Raw genomic sequence first — 25,338 nt, 5'->3', positions numbered from 1 at the left:
ACTCACATCTGGATTTTTTCCCGGACAACCTTGTAGACATAAGTGACGAACATGGTGAACATTTCCACCAAGACATTTCGGTGATGGAAAGCCGCTATAAAGAGAAATGGAATACTAACATACTAGCCGATTACTGTTGAACATTAATTTGGGATATGCCTGAGGCTATTTATAAAAGAAAACCATCAGCAAAATCATTCTAACACAGGTATGGCCATGCAAAATTATAAATTTTACAGATTTTAACTTTTTTTCCTTAATTTTTTTTAAGTGTAATTTATTTAAAACTAGGGTGATAGAAAAATTGTATTTACAGATCTGTAATGCACGCAAAAAAAGCAATTCAGAAAATGGTATCACAGTTAGAGAAATATTAAAAAAGTTTTTTTGTCTATCAGTGTAATTAAAAAATTTTTAATTTGAACTGGGCTTCAAAAAATGCTACCATATAAAATAACCATTCATGAGAAACACACTGGTGAGAAACTTTAATTTTTATAAAAACATTTTCTACATAAATGCCAAACAGAAAAGTCTGACCATTGTCACCAAGCTTAGAATGTGATGGCATCAATATCAATTACTATTTTTATTAATTTTTGAGTTTGTTAACTTATAAAGTTTTGCACAAAGATATTTTGAATATCAAAATGGCATCAGTTCCTTATCATTAAACTATAACAATTCAATATTAACCAATGATGATATCAAAAAAAGAAAAATATCTTCAAATTATCTATGTAGAGTAGTTAAATTTTTATTTTAAAAATGTTTCTTTAAGTTTGTTTTGGTAAGTTACACTAAAAAAAATCTTAGTCAAAATCAGTCTGTTTGTGAAGTGTAAAATATGAGAATATTAAAGAATATAAAAAAATAAAACATACTGGTAGAATTCAGACCCTCCTCCTATTTTTGTATTTGTTTAAAAACTATAAATAAAGAATTAGTCTATTTTCAATTCAGTTATTTTGCTCTCTGTTAATATTAGAAGTATTTGGTACTAATAAATTATTCTTTTATTTATTTTTATTCTTATTCTCTTAATCAATCCCTGATTATAATTACTCATTAGATATGCAGTAGTAGCTGTCCGTGCTATACTTAATTGGTTATATTTACATAAAGAAACTAACATATTTTAATTTAAACACATGAATTGTCATTTTTAGTTCTGTTAAATATTAATATGAAAAAAAATAATAAGCATATAAATATATAAGAATAATATAAAGTGCTTATGTTCTCATGTTTAGCTTGAATGAGTTGGTTATGTAATGTCTGAAAATATACATATCCACATGCTAGCTTCCTATTGTGTAAGAATATTAATTTTACTTTTTTTAATAGATGTAACAGTAGATAACTTTTATTTATATTTATACATTAATTACTTATGTTTGAGTTTTTTGTTGTTTTTTTAATATTGAACATATAACACAGTGTTATGTAAACAAAAATATGATAGAAGAAAGAAATGCCAAAAAATGGTCTCAAAAAATTTGATTCATTGATTAAATGCATTTATAATTTTTTTTTGTATTAAGAAATGAAAAATATTTATGAAAACGGTAAAGGTTTTCTTTTAAGAATCTATCAAGCCATCCTTGCTTTATGCATTTAAATTAAGACTGTACACATCAGTGATATTTCACCATTAGTTGAAAATTCTGTAATATTGTAGTGCAATAACTACCTCTATTTCCAAGTTTTTCATAAATAAATTTCTGCTAGATTGTCTTATAATAAAGTTTAAAATCAGAAAAGAAAATCTATTCTACATAGGAAATAATTCTAATATACTTTGTAATGTTATATTGAACATAGAGATTGTCACTAATTACTTTTTCATTAATTTTATAAACTTTGGGAGCGTTAACTATTATTTTAAACCTTACATGTTTCAAAGGTGAATTTTTATTTTTCCTTTAAATTTTCCATTTTTAACCAATGTATATTTTAATCCAATGTTTGAATATAACACAGCTTTTTAACTGTGACTGTGTAGGATCATTGATATTTCTAGCTATGTATGCATTTCTGTAGAAATTAAAATTAAAAGAAATATGTCAGTTTATTTCTTGTAGAACTGCCATTTAATAAATCTTGAAGGATTTTTGTTGACGTTGATGTTTTGATCTTTTCTATATGCTATCAGTCAATTTAAAACTTTTGAAATTTTCTGTAAAATATATCATAACAGACCAAGTCTCTTATCATCCTGACCCCATAGGAGAGGACATCTGCCATGTGACAGGTAACTATAGAAGTTACTGTAAATGAGAGATCGGATCTCTATTTCTGAAAATAAAAATTCTTACTGCAACTTAACAAGCAGGCCATTTGATGAAATTGTTAGCATGCAGGCTTCTAGACCAGATGGTCTTAAGTACAATTCCCAGGTAGGATCTATCACTTTCTCATCTATAATTTCATTCATTTCTATGAATTTCATATATTTTATATATATATATATGTATGTATGTGTGTGGGTGTGTGTAGCATACCCAAGGTTGTAACATCTTGAAAATTTACATCATTGACATTAATTTGGCTACGTTAAAATACAATTTTGTATTTCAAATTTTATTGTCTGAAAACAGAAAGAGCAGTGCATATTACGTGTTTTATCTTTAGGTAACTCACACAAAGGGCTTCAGCAGCTTTCTTCCAAAAGACTGTTTTTGTTCCAAAGGTATAGCATCTGTATGTAAACTCTATGGACATATTTCACCCATTTCAGCTAAAATTTGGTAATTAATTCATATTCCATAGAATAGCTTTTTGACTGACGCATGAGTTGTCACTGGCATTTCATTGAAAGACAGTTGTAATGATTATTTGCTAAGAACTCAATCATTTTTAAGCAGGCTAAACACAAATTTCTCATGGAGTATATTAATCTCATCAACACAGATCCTTATTTTTTTATTTTCACTTACCCTGCTGCTGCTTTACAATGTTTCTTCACAGCAATTTGGAAGGTAATTTGTCTTTATCAGTAAAGATCAAACTACATTCTTCTTACTACAGAAATATGAGAAAGGAATAGACCAGTAGTGTAGAAAAAGAAAAAACAGCAGGAGGAGAAGAAGATAAGAGGAATACTAAACTAGGTAATTTTTAAACACAGCGTATCACTTTGTGTAGATAATATCCATTAAAATAAATCTGAACACATTACATTTTAAAGGCTGTGTAGCTGTGAAGAGGAAAAAGGGTCTTGATTCATCTAAAAGAGATTATATGGAAATCTAATGAGAAGCAGCTGCACTATGTTTCATTGAAACACAATAAAACAAGTGATAAAATTAAAAATTTTAATTTTTTCATTTTTTGTGGGTTTTTAAACCCACGAAGTTGTTTTGAAGAAACATATCTACTGCAGCACCTCCTGGTGGCCTATAATCATAAAACATGTTTAAGAGCCTGGTCTGAAGTGATACTTATGTAATGCAAAAAACCACATCGAAATCAGCCCAGTAGTTTTTCAGGAAAATGATAACAGACATATACACATACATACACAACCTCTTACTCCAAACACATATACCATCTTCATTTAGTGCCCACTGGTGGCCTATCACTGTATAAAGCATGTCTAAGAACCTGCTCTGAAGTGATATCTATGTAATGCAAAAACAGATTGAAATTGTTCAAGTAGTTTTTGAGGAAAATGGTAACAAGACATGTACACACACACACACACCAACCTCTTACCCCAAACACATATACTGTTTCTGTTTTGTTGTGGATAAAAAGTATTGATGTTAAGTTTTCACGTAGTTAATATTGTTGACGTTCGTGTGCTATTAGACAAGTAATAGATTTAAGACACAGAATAACTTTATGAATTTTCCACAAGGTTGACTATCTGTATTTTTACATCTTGCATTAGAAATAATGTGAATCTGTGAATTTAATAACATACTGGTGCAACAGAAACTCATACATGTTTTGATTTCTAACATTTTGAACAATAACAACAAAATTCAATTAGTATATATAAAGTACATGTAAGCAGCAATGGTGGAAGGTAATGAATGAAAATTAAATAGTATTATTTATTTTAAACTCTGTGAGGACTACATATGTGAAATGAATGATTTTATTTTTCATGTTAGAGCAGAATGAGAATACTTCATTGTGTGCTATCATGTAGAGATAACAGCCATGTTTTACCCAAATTCTGGGTTTATCACTATCAAGATGTACATTCTTTTACAAAAAATTTAGTTTCTGAATTCATCCAGTTTAATTGTTTTTTTATTTTCCTTCTATAACCTTCATATCATATTTATCACAAAATAAAAATTTAAGATTTTTACATGAAAAATTTCAAAAATATGCATTATTAAATAAATTCTGAAAAATATTTACTTATTAACCAACTTTTCTATAAATATGTATGAATTAAAGAAAAGATTAATTTTGTAAAATTCCTTTCCCTAGATATAACTAATTTATTTTGGCTTACAGTAATCTGTAATTATTTAGAAAGATGATGCACATTCAAAAATCAATAATCAATAATCTTGGCATATGTTGTTGTTTTCACCATACTGATTGTAAACATACAAAAAATGTCACTTTATTGTAGTTTTTGACTAATAGAGATTAAAAAATGAAGAATAAAAAAATTACATATTCCTGTAGTAGTGAAGGTAATGTTTTGAATTTGTATTAATGCTCTTGTGTTTACATTTTCTCTTTTTTATATAATCCATATCCAATGTTTATTATTCATTCTTAAATACAATTCAGTGAAATTTCTGTTGACTGATTTCAGTTATTGATAGACTAAATGAAAAGTTAAAGTGATTAAATTAGAAAAATGAAATTAAATAACTTTCTGAACTTCATAGATATCAGCAAACAACCTAATGCTCACTTTGCTCGCTAACCTCATCTAATTAATCTTAGACATTAAATTGGCTGGCTGTTAGGCTGAGTCAATAAGTAGTCAGTATTATAGTATAATATACATTATAATTCAGATTCAAACATTAGTCTGAGAATAATGTATATTACACTTTTATAATACTGAATTACAAAATATTTGGTTATGGTACTGTGCATTTTGTAGTTCAGTTACATAACTGAAATTAAATGGTGGGAAATTTGTAATTGGTTAGGGTACATCCCTTGTACCCTAACAAGGGTTACAAGGGCTGTAACTTGGATCAAAGGCGTTGTACTGATCCTTTTTTTTATGCTATAAGTGAGTCATTTCTATAAAAAATAGAGTGTATAAAAGTATAGTTAATTGAATACTAATGTTTGTGTCATAATTGTTTTTTTCCCTTCTCATCAATTAAGAAAAAGTAAAAAAAAACCATCATTTTTATTACAACAAAAAGTTTGTAAAATTTAAAAACTATGCTAGTGATACTGTTTTCTTTGTTTATTGATGATTAACATGATGACCATAACAACATATGCCAAGATTATTGACTCTTGAATGCATGTCATCTTTCTAAATAATTACTCAATTAGCTAATAAAAAAAAGAATTTGTCAATCAAACTTTATTTCAGTACAAGATTAGGACCTTGCATCATTTTTGCAAGGACAGAAAATGAAAAGACAATAAGTTGAAATGAGTATGAAAATTATCACTGAAGAATGGTAAGCTAAGCCTACAAAGATAGATAACATTCTTTATTTATAGTTGCTGCCTTAATGCAGGTTTTGTATAATGTACCCAGAGCATATAATTGTATTTATTTATTCTCTTTAGAAACTCAAAAGATTAATGCCCAATGCACTCACTTATGAAAGATGAATTTTGCAGTTTGTGAAAAATGCCACATCTGAATCAGAATTCTAACATATAATCTTTTATAATTTGTGGCCTACTCTGTGTAAATTTTAGAATATTGTATTTAGTTATTTATTCAGGCTTACTAATGTTAGTAGTACAAGAGTTAACTAACAAAATATTGATTATACAAAATAATTACTTTTTAAATGACCAGCTGAATCAAATATATTTTTTTAAATTTTACTAAAATATTTGTTAAATCAAAAGTGATTTCAGTTATTTCTTTGTTATTTAAATGATCATTGTGTAATATTGTTATGACATTTCCAATTATTACTTATATGAACATTGTTTCTTTTAATGCTACTTTAGTATGTGGTCTACCATAATCATGAGGTCTAAAGTAACACTATCCCACCAGATTTATTTTAAATATTAAACTAACATTATAAATAAATTGTATATTTAATGTTAATTAGAAGTTTTCGAGCGTTAGGTCAAGTTTGGTTAGGTAACGTTCTTCGGTGTATTGAACTTCGAACGATATCAACATAACCTAACCAAACTTAATCTTAACCTCGCTTTGCTCGTCCAATTTACATTAAGTAAACGAATTATATATAGTTAGATATATACAATGGTACGGTAGATCGCATACTGAAGTAGCTCCTTTTATTTTTGGTTTCTATTCAGTCATTAAAGGGTATATCATTTAGTAAAATTGAATGCAATAATTAATTTTTCACTTAATTTATATGTCATGGCTTAAAAAACAACTAGAAAATAAATTTTTATTACTACAAATGTAATTTTCTTTAGTACTGGGATTATTTTAATAATTTACGTAATAACGCAATTACAATTTATTATATAAATAAAAATTTCAAAGTTAAATATTCTCAGCTATTAATGACAGCATAAGATAGCAAGATTTCATTAAATGTTTAATATAATTGATAACTGATTTAGGAACGATTTGCTGTCAATAATTTATTTTACTGGAAACTATTTTTAAAATATTTTTTCGTTCTGTTTATAACAATTATTTAAATACCGGCGGTAAGTGACGTCACGTGATCAAATTGTAATTTCCGGTCCGGTCGATACTTCATTCGGTTACTGCGTCGAGCTACACATTGAACGATCTGTTTATTGCTCCTCTAACTTGAACAATCCGATAGTGGTCTCATATTCATGATTGAGAGTCGATATATTTGATTAGAAAGAACAGAATGATCTTTTCAATACAGTAACGTATCCGCGGTAAATTTGTAGCGATCAGTGCTTTTCACATGTATGCGAGTTATTGTGATACGCGATGACAAGCCTAAAATCTCGTTTGTGTGGTGAAGCAGCGTCCAAAGTTAACGTCCATAATGGTGAGCTTGTTTGGAATAGATATATATCGCATTTATTTATAACGTACTGCCAGGGAACATTAAAAATATGAATGGTGTATTAGTGAAAATTGTTGGTAGTCTGGAAGACTACACATTAAAATTAGTTTTTATTAATGTTGAAAGATTAATTTGCAAATTTAGGTTATATACATTTTGGAACGTTTTAATTTGTCTTAAACGTATTTATTAGGGCGTGCTAAATATTAATTTACAGTACAGTTTGATGTAATTTATTTGTACTGTGATTAAAACATTGATTTTAACGTTGTATATATTAATATCAATCCAACATTGTTTTATAACTGGATACATTAAAATAAAACCCAATGTTATTAAAATTTTATTTATTTAATTCTTAAAACAATTTTATGAATAAATTATTGTTTGATATAACATTTTTATTTAAAGAGCTGTGCAAGATATAATTTACAACATTCAGGGAGCATGGACCAGCATCATAATACCATTATGCATGCACATACACACATCATTAATATTCTAAATTAATTTTTTGTAGTTTTTTTTTAAATATAAAAGGGGTTTTTCCCTAAGATATCAGTGCAGATGTAAGATATCTACAATATTAATACATCTATGTAAGTTGTGCTTATTAATTATGAGGTTAATATTTTCTATATGTTGCTTCTCAGTGGATAATGTCAATCCCTGTAGGCTGGTGAGTTGTTTTTAACTTTTTTTACCCGACATGATTCTGTTTTATTTTGTGCTCCATTTAGAGCTTGTAGTCATTATACCTTTAGGCTTTTAAGTGTACGAGGGGTTGAAGTACCAAAAGTGAAGTATTAGAATATTTTTAAATATTGTTTAAAGCTGTTGATGGTTTGTCTGTATTTAGTTTCATAAAAAAATATTTTGGAGTGAATGGAAATACCTAAAATTTTGATATTTTTCAATCAAAATACTTGTTGAAGCATACTTCATATACAAAGCTGATGCTGTAGTTGTGATTGGCCATTATTATTTTTGGTTGTTATTGGCCTTATTTTAAGGTAAAAGATTGGGTTAAAAAAGTTCCTTTGCTGTCCTACAGTTGCAGTAGTGTGTGCTTCACTGCCTTCTTTACTGAGCTATTTAGATACAGTATGCATAATAGGCATTTGTAGAGAACTAAGTAAATCATTTTTAGGAAATATATAGCCATTCTCCAATAACAAGTTACAGTGTGCCAGAACAGTGGTTTTCAATTAAATGACGTTTGTAACTCTTGGAAGGGAATAATAAAATGTAGGAAGACCTCTTGAAAAATAGGTCTTCATTTTTAATAGTAAGTAAAAATTCCATGTGACAACCAGAACCTGTTCACGTAAACTAAAACCTTGTATTAATGGGTTTTTATTGTATTTACAGAGTGGTCACAAAGTCCATTTTCATATAAATAAATAAACATGAATCTGTTGTCATTAGTTTTTTATTTAATGTTTTTGCACATAAAAATTCCCAAATTTGTCATCAAGTACATCAAGACAGTCTCTTTTGTGTTTAGGCTGAAAGTAATATAAAACAGTCTCTGACAGCAGTTTTTAGTTCACCGATATTCCTCAGATGCAAATGGGAACTTTTTTGTTTAATATGCCCCAGAGGAAATTGTTACAGTTGTCAAGTGTGGAATTCTAGATTTTGGAGCGTCTACCAATCCACTGCTCTTCAAAAAGTTCTTTACTGACTGAGCCTAATGAACTGGAGCTCCACCCTGCTGTAAAATTCCATACCACGTTATAGTTAACTCCAAATCAGTTAACTGCAGGTGAGAAAAAGATAATCTTTAAGAATGTTAAGATATGAAATGCTTTAACACTTCCTTCAAAAAGGTATGGTCCTGTCAGATGTGTTTAAAATATTTTTGCCTACATCATTACATGCAGCTCTGTGTTCTGTGATTTTCTCATAAATGTGGACATTTTCTTTACACCAATATGTTCCAAAATTTTGCATTACTCACTCATGAGAAAAGAAAACTGATTTCAGTGATTGAAAATTGGGAAAATACCTTAGAAGGGCTTTGTAACAAGTTTTCCCTTAAAGCCATGTCTCTGTCGGAAAGTGTATTGACATGAGCAGGCTTAAAGAATTTAAGCCTGCTCATGTTAAGGCTGTTTAAGCCTTAAAATATTTTGTTGTATTTTCCAAAGTGTTTGAACTGAGAATATTTAGCTGATAAAGACTTTTTCCTGGTTGAGGAGAGATTGCAGCAGGATTTCTCAACAATATCAGAGCTATTCAACTGATTGGAAGGACATCCTGAGCAGATCATTTCAAATTGGGGACACCCAGCAGTGTGAGCCCCCCATTTTCAGAATGTAACTACTGATAGAGTGCTTCTTTACCAAAATACTGAAATCTGACCTATGTTTTCATACTTTTCATTTGTGTTTGTACGCTCATGCACCAAAACACTAACAAGTCTTTCTTCAATTGAATGCTCACTTGTGCCTGCATTTCAGTTAACATTGCATTAATCAAAATTTTCACTATAAATCTTAAAATAACATCTACTTCTAACAAACCTGGTATTTTGTTGAGTGAATAAAAACAGCTGATTAACCTCTACAATCACCTGATGACACACAGTGTTTCCAACTTGTGTGTTACATCACAGAAAGGGATTTTGTCCATTTTAAGTATAATATAAAGGACTAATGAAAACCTACAGAATTTTTGAAATTATTAAAAAATTAGAAGTTACATTACAGTAGTGTGAGCTAACATAATAGATATATTTAGCATAATTTTTTACAGCTGGGTAAATATTTAATAGGAAAGATGTTTTTCTTCATGTTTGACTTGGATAAATTTATAGATATCTGCAATCCGAAATGTAATAATTTTTTCACACTCATATTAAACATTTTATTCTTTATGAAACATTTTTTTATATGAACCACTACAAAGTTACTTTTTCAATTAACTGTTGCTTAGGGTTTTATTTTTAGATGTTTTTTAACTCTTGTTGACGCCATTTATTTGAAAAAGTTTATTTGACACTAGATTTGAAAACATGTGATTTATATTATATTGAATCATTTTAGATCTTGTTGTTGGTGGATTTTGTTCAGTTACAAATCCTTAATAGTGTTTAATGTGACTGTTAGTTACTTTGTAAGTTTGTCTTTTAATTTTTCCTTAATTTAAAGGAGTAAAAATTCTCTCATTCCTAGATCATACAGTAATAAGTCCATTCTTTTATTCTAGCTAAAGGAAGTAATACGCAAAATAAAAACGATAACCAGTTATTATTATCACAATTAATAGAGGAGAAACATACATTTGTGTATAAAAAGTTGGTTGTGCCGATGACTATGAGAAGTATTTACTGGAAATGTTATGGATTTCCTGCAAGTGAAGATGGTGAAATATTAACTAAAGTTAAAATAGTGTGTTTGTTATGCAAAACTGTTATTGCATATAATAGAAATACCAGTAATCTAAGAATGCATCTTCAAAATAAACATCCTCAGGTATATGTACTAATAATATTATAACAGTATTCTTATTTTTCAGTTTTCCTATTTGCATACTCATTTATTCTAAAGAAAGAGTATAATCATTTTAAGAAAAGAATTGGATTGTTCTTAATGACGTTGTTATGAAGAGCATCGGTAACAGAAAAAATCAGAAAAATTTAATAAAATAATGAGTGATGTAAATATTGGATAAGCCAACATTGAACTGATGTGTAATACTTGTCAGCAGTTGCTTTGCTACAATTAGTATGCAAGTCCTATCCTTCATATATTTTTGCAATCAAATCTGTCCAAAATGTTTGCATGATTAAATGTACCTTGTTGTGAAGATCAATATGAAGTTGGCCTTCCTGTCAATAAAAGGTGTTTAATTTATTGAAAGGCAAATTAGTGACATTTTATTTTCAATTTTATTTTGTTTTGAAGGCCGTATAGTTGCTCTTTGTTCAATTCTACTATTCATATAAAATTATCTTTTGTCTAGTAGTGAAACTGGATTAAACTGAAAGTTTATTAATAAAGTATTTATTAAAACTCATTCTACCTTTTTTTTGTTGAATTTGTAACATTTCTTAAAATCTGGTTAGTTGTAATGTATGTACTAATAAGATGTTTGTTGTGCCAAAGTGTGATTTTCTGTCAAATTTTTCTGATTGTCTTTTTCTGTTTTCTAACTTTTTCTTTTTCCTGTTTAGCCTCCAGTAATTACCTTTCAGATAATACTTCGGAGGATGAATGAGGATGATATGTCTGAGTGTAAATGAAGTGTAGTCTTGGTCTTGTACAGTCTCAGTTCGACCATTCCTGAGATGTGTTGTTAATTAAAACCCCACCACCAAAGAACAACGGTATCCACAATCTAGTAGTCAAATCCATATAAAAACAACTGACTTTACTAGGACTTGAACACTGGAACTTTTGACTTCCAAATCAGCTGATTTGGGTCTGTTTCCTAACTGGAATGCTCTAAAGCCACCAATACAAATTTCAGACTATTCTTTCTCCCAGTTAAATAATCTCATTGCGAAAGCTAGGTTTTGCATTATACTAATATCAAAAAAGATACTTTGTTATCAGAAGGATATAGCAGTGCAACAAAAATTTTTGCTCTCATAAAATTTAAAATCTACATCCATTTAAAGATATAAATTCTGTTCATGTAACTTGTAAGTTATTCATAATTGATGCAACCTGATTTCTAGAATTCTTTCTGATTAAAGAAGTTTAAAATGATGAAATCTTGGTTCCAGAGTTGAAATTAATTAATAAAAATCAGTTGTTTTTAATTATCGGTATACTAATCTCATTTTTACTTTCTTGTTCAAAGTAAAAGGCAAATTGATAAAAAAACCTTTCAAGTCAATAGATTGGAATAATGTAAAAAGTAATAATGATTTATAAGAAAAATTTTACAAACCAAAAAGTCAGGAATGTGCTTTTTCAAATTTTCTTTAAAAAAATTGTAGCATTTCTCAAAGCGTTATTTTTTTTTGATTAATTTAAAATCATACATTAGTTAAATTTTCCTATAGACCAAGCCATTTTGAGGTAGAACCTACTAATTGTTTATCTAAATATAGGAGATATTTATCTCAAAGATTTTAAAATGATACTAATATTGTGAGATTTAAGAAATTTCAGACATCGGAACTAAAAAAATTCTTAATTAAGTTTCTGAATTAAATAAAGTATAATTTTTCAAATTTTTTTATTTGTTTTAATAATTTATTTTAATTGATTTTATAAATGTAATGTTTCTTGTTTAATGTAGGAATTGCAGAATTTAGAAATGCAAGCACCACCTAGAAAGCCACGATTAGATGCAAAAGAAAAAAGAGCTCTTAAAAAACATAACAAAAGTTTACCAGCATCTTACATGTATTCAACGGAGTCTGATGGAACAGTAGAAGTAGAAAAACATGTTCAAATAGTATCTGATCCAAATATTACTTTAGAAGAATTTAATACTCCACAAAGTCTTAGAGTTGTGGTAAAAGGTGATTCGCCTGGTCAAACCAATCAGAATGTTGCCTTTTTAATGCAGGATGATAATTCCCCTTCAGTAAGTTTTTATTTTCATTAATTTAATTACTGGTTGTCTATGAAGTTTGTCATAAATTTTGGTTGGGATTTAAAAAATCATACAGGCAATTTTATAGATTGAATCTGGTTTTTTATATTGGTTGTTGCTTTTTAAGTATTTTGCAGTGATCTTTTTTTTTGTCTATTCACATTTGTTGTACAAAAATGGAATATAACCAATTAAATTAAAATCATTTTTCTGTTTTTATCATTAATATTACAGTTAAATAACCTAATTGATGACAACATCATGTCTTTTTATAATTGGATATGAATCATCTGATATTGTCCAATAATGGGAGTGTTGAAGTTCCATAGATGGGGAAATTTGCCAATTCCTCTAAGATTTAGAATATTTCTTTCATGGTAAATCAAGTCTAACTCTACCAAACTGATTTTCAGCTTTGTGATTTGTAACCCAATGACACAAATCTACTAAGCAAAGTGGTGTCCATGTCTTTGCCTCTTTTACTTTTAGGAAAGTAGATGTGAACACTGTAATTAATATCTGCTGATCAGAATCATTATGTTTGCTGACTCTTACGTGCAATGTGTATAAGTGTATAAGCTCATATGTAAAAAGGCAGAAAAAATCATTAGTTTTCCCTGTAAAAGTCTTGATTGAAAGAGACCAAAACGCAGCACAGTTTTCTAATGACCTCAATGATATGTTGGAAATTTCTTAATGAAAATCATTAGGGTATGCCTGCCAGTGTAGATATACCTTTTTTTGTTGATGTCTAAACCCATTTTCCAAATTGCAGACACTAAATTGGAAATTAATAGTTGAAAAAATATGTATAAAAAATAAATATGAATAATGTTTAATATAGATTATAATGTAAGCAACAATATTTAATCAAATAGTATTATATTGAATTCTTCAAATAGTATGGTCAGTTCAAAAAAAATTATAGTTGTATAATATTTGTAATCTCATTGAAACAAAAGTGGATTTCAGACAAATTTTTTTTATTTACTAAAATATAATTGCTATTAGATGAAAATATCTCATATATATTTTATACAATTCAGTGTTATACATCATCGCTATCACTTCCATACACTTTCCTCATCATCATTATTGATACTTATATTGCTATCTGACATTTCTGCCTTCAAATCAGTATAATAATCATCATTATGAAATATAATGTCACTAAAACTATTTTGTAGATAGTTGATCGCCAGTAAACCATAAAAATTCATATTTATCATCATTATTTAAGAGCCTCTTCCGGTATCAATTGCAATGAAGTTCACACTGCTTTCAGTCAATGAATTATTTACAATCAATGCATGTATTACTACTATTTTTAATATTTTTTATCCATAGACTTAGTAAAAAAAAAAATAGGCCCTTATGTCTTGGACTATTCAGTTTATCTTACTTGATCTCCACAATTCATGAAGAACATTGACTTAAAACCACTCATTCTTGAAAGCAAAAGCCCACATCTACATCCAGCTCTGGTGGAGGTAGATCCTGTGAGTGAAAAAGTTTATAGGAAGAGTTCTACACTGCTTGCTGTTTTCCTACAGGTTCACATTACCTGAAGTGATATCTCTGTAGCAAAATTGCACTTACTTGTTTGCGACTATGCTAGGAGAACTGCAGACAAAAAATCATCTAATGTGTAGATCCTTCCTTCACGCTCTGATCTTAATTCTTTGGCTCTGATGTCTTGTTTCTTCAACTGTGGAGAATTAGGACAAGTTATGAATTCCTTTGTTGTTTACTTAAAGTCTAGAAAGGCATCATTGTTATACTTTGCAGTTAGTTTGTGTTCTTTTACTAGTCTTTTTCTATTATTTCTTTAATTTTAGTGACTCATTTATTGATCACTTACATGTTTTTCTTCATTATTTATTATTTAAGAGTTGACTTAAATTTTATTTTATTTAGTAAAATTAAATCTGGTATGAGTAGAAATGAGTGTATTTTGCTGAATCCACACATATTTACACCCATGATTTTTTGAAAAGCAGGATTGTTCATTTCTACTTCATAACTTTTCTATTTTAAACAATTAGTTTATTATGATTTGTTTTTCAAACAAACCTTTTTTTCCATTTCAAGAAATTACTACTTTTTTTTTGGATGTAGTATTATTGCAAGTCTATTGCATCCTTAAAGACCCAGACTGGGTTTTTGTAATATAATGTCTCCTGTGTACTGTGTTTCCAGACTAGAAATCGTACATAGCAGTAAAAGGCTTTCAACATATCAGCTTATGCTGTGTCTTGGCAGAATAATTAATAGCAGACTAAACAAGTTATAACAGTGAAAACTGTGTTTAACAAAAAAGTGTACCTGGATGTTCCTTTTTTTTTCTGTAGATCAAAATAGACAAAAATATTCTCTGGAAAAATTATGATTTCCCTTTGGTTTTCCTTCTGTCTTGCCATTTTGTGATTATTTTTTAAAGAAAAATTTATATCTCAAGATTAACAATGTTTGTACATATTTAGTACCAACATTTTCTAATAAATTTAAAAAAATATGATGTAACATGTTCACAAACTTCAGAATGCCAGGCACATCAATTTCTTGAGTCGTATCTGCAGCAAGAAATTCTTTATTAGTTATCAGTTTTTTTTTAATTTCACAAATTCTTTGTCTCCATCAGATGGGCATTTATTTAAATAAATAAATTTAAATACTTAAACATCATCTATTAATTGTAATATTAATTTTGTTAGTAAATTTAATTAATTCGTAAATAATTAATTATTTATTAAATACATTAAAATTTAGTTAAATAAAATTATTTATTAATTTTTTTTAAACTAAATGTAGCAATAAGAGTAACACATTATTACAATTGCTTGATGATAATGAAATTATTGTATTACAATTGTCATATTGTGGCTGTACTAGTGTACATAATTAATTTTTATTCTACTAATTTGTTTCCTCTTTTTGAAAATCAATTATTAGTTAAATTTGATTGTTTTCATATCACTTTTCCTTTACTTTTTTATTTTTTAAAACTGAAGTTGTGTTGTGAACTGTTGTGCTAATCTTCTATTAAATGGATTCTTACATGTGAATTTGCAGAATGCAATTGAACTAAAGCATCCGATGTTAATGCAGAAACTTTTCCTAATCTATGTTTGCCAAATGAAAAGTTTTTGGTAATTCTGCATGAAAGTCTTAGAGAAACGAGAAGTTTCTCTCCTAGAGTACATGATTGAGAAAGACTAAAACACAAGAACACTGGACCTAAGAGAATAAGTAATGGAATATTAAGAAAATCCAGAGGTCAATACAAGAAGGGTTGGTCTAGTGGTGAATGCGTCTTCACAAATAAGCTGATTTCAAAGTCGAGAATTCCAACTTTCAGATCGTAGTAAATGCTTTTATATGGATTTGAATACTAGATCATAGACACCGGTGTTCTTTGGTGGTTAGGTTTCTATTAACCACACATCTCAGAAATGGTTGACAAAAAAAAGAAGAAAAAAGTTACACGCAAAGTTGATCAAATGACTGAAGAATTCTGCGAAGTTAGCAACTGCTTCTGTATTGTGCACACAGAGGACAAATAGTTTATGAAAATGACCTTATCTCTGATGGAGATAAACATTTTCTGAGATGATTTTTAAAAAAACCGATAACTAATTAACAATTTCTTGCTGCATTAGTGTTTTCTGATGATGCTGGATTCAACTGAAATTGAATCATCAGGTTTTCACAATAACCATTATTGGCACAAGAAAATTTTCATGCCTTAGTGTAGTCAGTGTTTCAACACTCATCTTCAACAAGTGTTTGAGCTTGTATAATCAGCATTTCATTGACTGGTCCATGTTTCCTGCCAGTATAATTGAATGGCAAGAATTATTACAATTCAAACTTCCTACAAAATTTGGATTTAATTTCCTCTGGTATCTAGGAATAGCATACAGTTCATGCATGAAAGTGCTCCCCACCATACTTCAGTGTCAATGTCCACCAGTACTTGGGGCAGTTTACTTCCGTGAAAGGTGGATTAATTATGTAGGAGCAGTAACTTGGCCCACAGGATCTAGATTCTTCTAATTTAAAGTGAATTGATTTCTAAGTTTGGGAACCTCTAAAACTTTATGATTATAGTTCACCAGTGCTCACTATGGAAGAGCTTCAGTAGAAAATTGCAGAAGGTTTGACATATCAGAGCTACTCCATGGTTTTTTAAAAGTGTGCTTATTTTTAAATCAACTGCTGGTATAGTATATTGCCACTAGTGGAGACACCTTCTGTGCATTTTTGTGTGTCATTGAATAAATAATAATTTTTGTTTTTACTTGGGATACTATCTCTGCAAGTTTAGATTAGTAAGATTGCAGTGAGAAAAGTAGTAGGTGTTATCATTTTCCAGCACAGAAGGTAAAGTTTGACCAATTTTTATATTATTTACCATTTTTAAATAATTAATGATGTGTTCTCAGAGCTGATAGTTATTTTAACGCTGTAAGTCATTTAATTAGTACAATGGAAATGTAAATCTCAATTTTAATTTGTTTAATTTCCAGTAATTCCAATAATAGTTTAAATAAATAGCTAAAATTTATTTTTTTATTTTAGATGGATATGCAGGATCAAGGAGCTGTTGATAGAAAAACTATATCTGATGCTATTGCAGAATTTATTATAACGGATTTACAATTACCTGATGTCGTAGAAGCACCAGGTTTTCAAAGATTAGTTGCTACTCTACGTTCTCCTTGTGAAATACCTAGTAAATTAAGACTAGTTGATGATGTTATTCCAAAAATATATGATACATATAGAGAAACTGTAGTAGTGAGTCTAAATTCAGTGGTCGGAGATGTCACTATTAGTATTGAAGAATGGGAGTCTGCAAGTAGTGAAATATACATAACTGTGTCTGCTCATTTCTTACAGGTTTGTATTATATTTCATATTGCAGTCATCTTATTACTGAATTTACTTAGGAAAGAAGTATGTGCAAGTAATTCATAACAATATGAATAACTGATGTTCAAATAACTTATGCTTAGTTGATATCAGTTAATCTTTTTAATATGCAGTAGACAATATTAATTGTAGTTGCAAATATATTTATAAAATTGTAGGGTTAATGTGAATGTTACTGTATAATTAAATATTCATTGACAACTGCTCCTCATGTGTGTAGTTTTCATTTTGAGTTTATTGATTTATATTCATTGTTCTTTTGTGCATAGAATTATGCAGTGACTTGTGTCATTTACTGCTGAACTATTCTCATAATATGAATTATCATGCCTCTAACATAATATTTAAGAAAATGAAAATTACTATTTAGGTATTATACCAAGGTTTTAATGATGGATTAATTTCTGTATGATTTGAATATTACTGTTAAATTGGTGGGTAGTTAAGTTATCGTTTTTTGATATATATTTTTTTTTTTGGTCTCAGTGATTTGACTGGTTTGACGTAGCTCTCCAAGGTATGCTAGTCATTTCATTTTGGTATACCTCCTACATCCTAAATCCCTAACAATTTGTTTTACATATTACAAACATTGCCTGCCTGCACAATTTTTCCCTTCTATCTGTCCCTCCAATATTAAAGCGATTATTCCTGGATGTCTTAATATGTGGCCTATAAGTCTGTCTCTTCTTTTAACTATATTTTTCCAAATGCTTCTTTCTTCATCGATTTGCGCAACACCTCTTCATTTGTTATTTTATCCACCCATCTGATTTTTAACATTCTCCTATAGCACTACATTTCAGAAGCTTCTGTCTTTTCTTCTCAGGTATTCCGATTGTCCAAGTTTCACTTCCATATAAAGCTATGCTCCAAACATATACCTTCAAAAATGTTTTCCTGACGTTTAAATTAATTTTTGATGTAAACAAATTATATATCTGACTGAAGGCTCATTTCGCCTGTGCTATTTGGGATTTTATATCACTCCTGCTTCATCTACCTTTAGTAATTCTACCCCTAAATAACAAAATTTTTCTACCTCCATAATCTTTTCTCTTCCTATTTTTATATTCAGTGGTCAATCTTTGTTATTTCTACTACATTTCATTACTTTTGTTTTGTTGTTTATTTTCATGCGGTAGTTCTTGTGTAGATTTCATCCATACCATTCATTGTTCCTTCTAAATCTTTTTTACTCTCAGCTAGAATTACTATATCATCAGCAAATCGTAGCATCTTTATCTTTTCACCTTGTACTGTTACTCTGGATCTAAATTGTTAACATCATTAACTGCTAGTTCTGTGTAAAGATTAAAAAGTAAATGGGATAAGGAACATCCTTGTCGGACTCCCTTTCTTATTACGGCTTCTTATGTTCTTCAATTATTACTGTTGCTGTTTGGCTCCTGTACATTTTAGCAATCGTTCTTCTGTTTCTGTATTTGAACCCTAATTTTTTTTAAATGCTGAACATTTGTTCCAGTGTACGTTATCGAATGCCTTTTCTAGGCCTATAAATGCCAAGTATGTTGGTTTGTTTTTCTTTAATCTTCCTTCTACTATTAATCTGAGCCTTAAAATTGCTTCCCTTGTCCCTATACTTTTCCTGAAACCAAATTGGTTTATCAACAAACATAGTTTGTCTGTATATAAGATTCTGCAGCAAATTTCTCTCCTTTGTTATTCATCTCGACAGCATTTTGTTTTTAATTTGGTACATTTAATTTCAGCTCCTTCTGTAACATACATTTCAAAGATCTTTATACATTTCAAAGATCTTTATACATTTAAATTTCTGTTTTTTCTATTGTCCAACTTTCACTACCATGGTGGTGGTTGTTAATCCACATAAATATTTTATTTACTTCTGTAGGCCTTTATTTTATTATAACAGATAGATAAGCATGTTTTATTTTCAGTAGAAGGCTAAATATTGGTGTAAAATATATAAATTTCTTAATCTTCTTAATTTTTTAAATAATTTCAGCAAGGATTAGAGGACCAATTGCAAAGTAAAGTATTATTAACATATCAGTGCTCTCAGTTATCTGATACTAGTCAGTGGCGTCGTATGATGGATAATTTATTATTAGAATGGAATCTTAAAGCAGAAAAAGTGAAAGCTGTGATTATTGCTACAGAACAGGCAGAATTAATATCAGCTCTTGCGCTAAGAGGATTTACACTTATACCTTGCCTAATATTCACATTACAGGTAATGCATTATTATTGTTATTGTTGTAGACAATATTGCATTTAAAAAAGTACACTGTGTATTTAATGTATTTTTGTGCATTATATATTCATTAAAACTGATGATGAAAAATTACACTATGGCTAAGTAAGAGAATTTTTTTTTTTAATTTAGAAAACATTCATTTAATCTATTTTCTTGTTTGTTTGCTCAGTTTAAACATTACAAAAAAAACTTCAAAATTTTACTTCTAACTTTTTAAAATTATTATTAATTTCTGTGACTGTTAAAGTAAATATTTTCTACTTAAATTTTATGTTTAATTTTTTGCTCTTTTTTTCATAACACATCTGAAAAGCCATAAACTAAAGATTTAACAGTACAATAAGTCAAGTTTGTCACTCATTGTTAATTGTGCATAGATTGAATAAACACAATTTTGCTGTTTGTAGCATAAGCTTGAATTTAAATATGAATGCAGCACGCAGTACGAGATGAATTAATGCAACCACTGCCGTGTTACTCAGCACTGAAGTTTGAATGATATTGCACATTTACACATCCATGGCAATCAATGATTAAATAATAAACTTTAACAGCAAGACTATGATTTTTATGATCTTTGTGCTTTTCATGACAAATTTTGATTGCTAGTAGATTATTCTCCACAAATCTTCTTTCAGCTTGATTTTTTTGATGAAGAAAGAACGTATAGTTTCTGGTAGAAATTATTTGGTTTATTACCGATTGAGAATTTATTTTTAATTTTTATATTACAGATAAAAACAATCTCATTGCAGTGTATTTCAAGTAAAGATTAGTGACAAATTTTTAGAAATAGCAATGTTAATTTCATTGAGAATTTATTTTTTTTTTATCAGATCTCAAAAAATGTACAATTTTTCAGCTTAACCTGTTTTCATGTGTTCAAGCTTTACTCTTCAATAAACAGGATGCAGGATGATGGTTATTTTATTTAGATATTTTTTCCAATTTTTTGGTTATCATTGATTGATGTTTGATATTTAGCATAGTGAGATGTAGCATGATATTTCTAATATTAAAATGTTTTATATGAAATAGCATAAAAATGTCATACAGACTCTCATATCAAAAATGCTTAGCTTTTACATTCAGTGCAGCCTCTTTATATAATTTCTCAGCATTACTTTATTTGTTGTCAAGATGCAAGTTTTTTGTCTTTGTGTTTTTTATATAAGACCTTTTATTACAGGCAGTTTCTTGCATACCTTTTTATAAAAATAAAAAACATGATTAAAATAAAATAATTAAAAAAAAAACTAAAGTAGACTTGAAATAAAAAGCAAGAAAATTAATTTATTATTTTTTTTTTTAATATTTACTTATTGAAGTCTGTGCCAAATTATGGAAGATGTTTGTATGAGGGTAAATCAATATAAACGGGTAATGTTTTTTTAATAAATTTGTTGATTAATAATATACACAACTTAGTTTGCTACCCTAAACTCTGATTGCAGTGGTTATCAAACTGTTCATCATTTGGTGGAGAAAACCCTGAGAACATGCCATTCGACTTCCTTACATTACACTATCAAATATTAAATGAATAGCTGTTCTTAACATAAAATTATGACTTAACCTTTATATTTACCTATTACTTTATTTGTAGACAATGCAATTTATTTCATGATTCAGTGTATTTATAATGAATGATTTATCATGTATATTCCATACAATATTTAATTTATATAATAATATTTTTTAATATTATTAATTTTTATTATGTCTACATGCACTAAATAAATAAGTATTATGCCAAAAAAATTTACTTTTCACTACCCTTTAAGATTTTCTTCTTTTTTTTCTTAATGCAGTTAAATATGTTATTGTATTCACTGTTGAATTACACTTATTGTTTACACAGTTCTTTTCTTCTGACAAACAGAATATCAGCAATATTAGAAGAGTATTTAGTATGAAATACTATCCTTGTACAGTTTGTACTTTGCTTATTGGTTTAGGGTTTCCATTTTTTATTATGCTTCAGGACAGAGTATATTTTTTCATACATTAATGTTTTTTTGTTTTGCTAATTATGTTGTCAGTTGGATAGTATTACAACTAAATGTCAGTAGTATCTAGTTATCATACCATTTTGACAATTTGAATTTTTTTTACTTCAGGTTCATTTATTTTACAGTTTCCACTTTCTAAAATTGTTCCTGATATTATGGATCTGTCATGCAATAGATGCCTTATGTATCATGTAATAGTTTACCCTCTTGATTAGTACTTAGATGATTTAAAGGCTCTTCAAGTTGAGTCTTATAGAATGGTTTTTGACAGGAAGCAGATTCATTTAAAGTTTGTGGGAAGATATGTATTTCTGCATTTGTGCAAGTATTTCTTGAGGCTTGCTTTCATAACATCTTATTAGTGATTGCTTATTTGGAACTGTTGGTTCATGTGGTTGTTTTGACCTTCTTTGTAATGCTTGTCAGGCACTGTTAAATGTTATGTTATTCTTGATAAGTTAAATTGCATAAAAGTAAAATTTATTCTTTCTCTTTTTTTCCTGTTTAAATCACACTGAACCCTTTGAAAGCACTTTGAGATAGTATGCAAAATTGCTTGGCTGGCAAGAATACTCATATTTATACAAATCTAAATGTTCTTTTTATACAGTTGTTAAAATAACCATATTTAGTTTACTTTCTAAAACTTTGCAACTGGTATTACTTTTGTATTATTTTTTTTGTTTTACCTTTGTAAAAATGAAGTACTGCTGCTTAAGTAATTACTTGTTGGTTACACTTAAACAGTTAGAACAAGTAAGGGAAGATTACTTTTATAATGCTTGTCATTTTTTGATGTCAAGCAAAAAACAAATATTCAGTATGATATTTAAAAATTACACATGCACAGATTCATTTAATAATGAATTTGTCCCTTGAACCAATTTCTTTAATAGAAAATCTCTTTCATTAACTTCTGTTATGTTCAGTTGGGAGACCAGTGCAAAACTATTATTACTATTATTAAAACTATTATTATTATTGTTATAAAATTATTTTTTACGTTATGAATAGTCCTGTAATTAACCCATTATTAATTGTAAAATAATTTGAGTAATAAACCAACAAAGAAAACCAGAAGGCAGTCAGATTAGATAATTATCTAATTAGAAATTTGATGAGTGTATAAGGGTTTTGATGCTCAGTCACTCTGGAAAAAACAGAAAGTGTACATACTTGCTTGGAACAGTTCACTATTTTTTAAAAAGATACATTGAATAGCATTGACAAGAATATCAAAGTGATAATAAGTTTACTGTGATAATCTCTTCTTTGTTCTAATTGCAGAAAGTTTGTATGAAAGGATGTTTCACATTACCAGTAGTGTCAAATGTAATTACAAAAGTTCGGTCGTTACTGGCTCTTGTATACCGATATAGCAATGTACTTACAACACTTCGTATTCAGGAACATATATTACAAGTTAGTATGTAATTTAATTAATTTTTTTATTCTAAAACTTCTTATAACATTTTTTTTTTAATTTTGTATTGATAAATACTTTGGCAAGTTCCAAGCTAGAAATAGATTGTAATTATTTTGTAAAAATTAATTTATTACAGGACTACATAGTATGAGAAGAAAAATAGAAAGAAAACTGTTGTAGTATTAACTCTGCTATTTGCTGCACAATTTAATCAATTGTCTGTACCTTATCACAATCAATTCCAGTGGTGTTGTCCAGTGAGATGTGTTTTTAAAATAAGGTATATTTTGAATCTGCCATCTATATCCGCAATGTAAACATCATTGCACTTGCATAGCGTAGTTATTTCAGTCAGTAGTCAGCTGTTAATAACAATAGTTTAGTCATTTTGTTGTTAGTTGTTTATATTTGTCAATTTTTGATCTGCCATGTGTGAGATATCTAATCTATATTTGAAATAGTAATCTTGATTTTTTTATTCAAAAAACGATTTTGCAGCTGAAATTCACAGGAAAATTTGTGATATTTACAGGGTAAATATTATGAGTGTCATCGAAGTAAATCAGTGATGTGATTCATTTCAAGAAGGGTGAATGAATGTTCATGATGAACATAGGCCGTCTCTGATAACAGATGTTTAATTGAAAAATTTGAGAACTGGTGCTTTACCGTGTCAGTTGTCTTTGATGTTCCTTGTTGTTCCTTGATCGTTGATTTATGAAGTTCTGATTGAAAAACTGGGTTATAAAAAAATCGTGCCATATGATGAGTATCGCCAAAAAATGGCGACATTCATCATCTACTATACTGAAGAAGTTCAAACAAGAACATTCAGTAAAGAAGATTATGGTTACTTTTTTTTTGACAAATAAGGTATCTGCTTGTTGAAATTAGTGATTGTGGAACTATTTTGAATGCCGATGTGCATTGCAAAACATTAAAAAATCTTAGCAGAGCTATAAAAAACAATTAACCTATGGAATTTATTGAGCTGTTCTGTGGGATTTTATTTTGAATGACAATGTCCAACCACAGGTGGCAAATCAGGCAGTGAGGCAGTTGAAAAATCTTCAATCATCTACCTTATAGCCCTGATTTAGTTCCTAGCAGTTAATTTCTTTTTCTTCTCTTTAAACACGGCTTGCTTCATGAAGATTTGACAATGATTACAAACTGAAAAATGACATTGCTGCATGGTTTAAGATGCTAGAGGCAGAATTTCTTGAAGAGGAAAGAAGTAACTGAAACTCTATGAAAAATGTCTTGAAGGCAGCTATTAGAAAAGTAGTGAATGACATGTTTTATACTTAAGTAATAAAGTTCATTGATATTTTTCAGTTTTGTTTTTATTTCAAAAAACTGACCTTATTTTAAAAACATGCCTCCTAGTTAACACTGCATGAATAATTTTTGTTTTAATAGTACAGATCTGTTTACTGTTAGTGAGCTTTTTTGACAACCTAATATTACATTTATTATTATTTTTTATATGATGTTTATAATAACAAATTGATTTTTTTATGATACATCTTTCTATAGAGCCAAGTTGGACAAAACCCAGTGCCTGGTGATAAGTAAACAACACAAAATATAAAAATCACCATTATTGATGATTTGTCAATAAATCAATAAATTACACATATTAAAAAGATATTTGTTGGAATATTCTTTAATGGTAGATGATAATTCATCAGTATAAATAAATATTATAATCATTCAGAAATTCTTGAATAGAATGAAAGTCTTTTTAATTTAAATATTGCAAACAATTATGCACTTTCAGAACATTTAAAATTAATAGAATTGTATTTGGTAACAATGGCATCAACATTTCTTATTTTGTAAATTGATGCTTTTCTGTTTGATAATATTTTTGACAAGTTAGTAATAATTTTTTTTCACATTAAAAAGAATCAGTAGAAGATAATCTTCTTGAGTGATTACAAGCATATATTTTTCAACAAGAAAAATCAATATTTTAAAACTATTTGCAACACAATTAGTGTATTC

The 25,338-nt window shown here is 28.5% G+C and overlaps 1 protein-coding gene across 2 annotated transcripts in view; it reads left to right on the top strand.

Annotated features, from left to right (window-relative positions):
- Window positions 1-6,890: 6,890 nt before the first annotated feature.
- Window positions 6,891-25,338, top strand: part of LOC142322331 (E3 SUMO-protein ligase ZBED1-like) — a 39,636-nt gene continuing 21,188 nt past the window's right edge. For both annotated transcript variants that reach the window (XM_075361280.1, XM_075361279.1), the window contains exons 1-6: window positions 6,891-7,139; window positions 10,371-10,636; window positions 12,414-12,704; window positions 17,295-17,615; window positions 19,639-19,866; window positions 23,190-23,324. In XM_075361280.1, coding sequence (XP_075217395.1) covers window positions 7,079-7,139; window positions 10,371-10,636; window positions 12,414-12,704; window positions 17,295-17,615; window positions 19,639-19,866; window positions 23,190-23,324 — 1,302 coding nt within the window. In that variant the 5' untranslated portion in view covers window positions 6,891-7,078. The remainder of the gene's footprint in view (window positions 7,140-10,370; window positions 10,637-12,413; window positions 12,705-17,294; window positions 17,616-19,638; window positions 19,867-23,189; window positions 23,325-25,338) is intronic.

This window comes from Lycorma delicatula, chromosome 3, assembly GCF_047948215.1.
Source record: "Lycorma delicatula isolate Av1 chromosome 3, ASM4794821v1, whole genome shotgun sequence".
Taxonomy (NCBI): Eukaryota; Metazoa; Arthropoda; class Insecta; order Hemiptera; family Fulgoridae; genus Lycorma; species Lycorma delicatula.
This window is presented reverse-complemented; position numbering and strand designations above follow the sequence as displayed.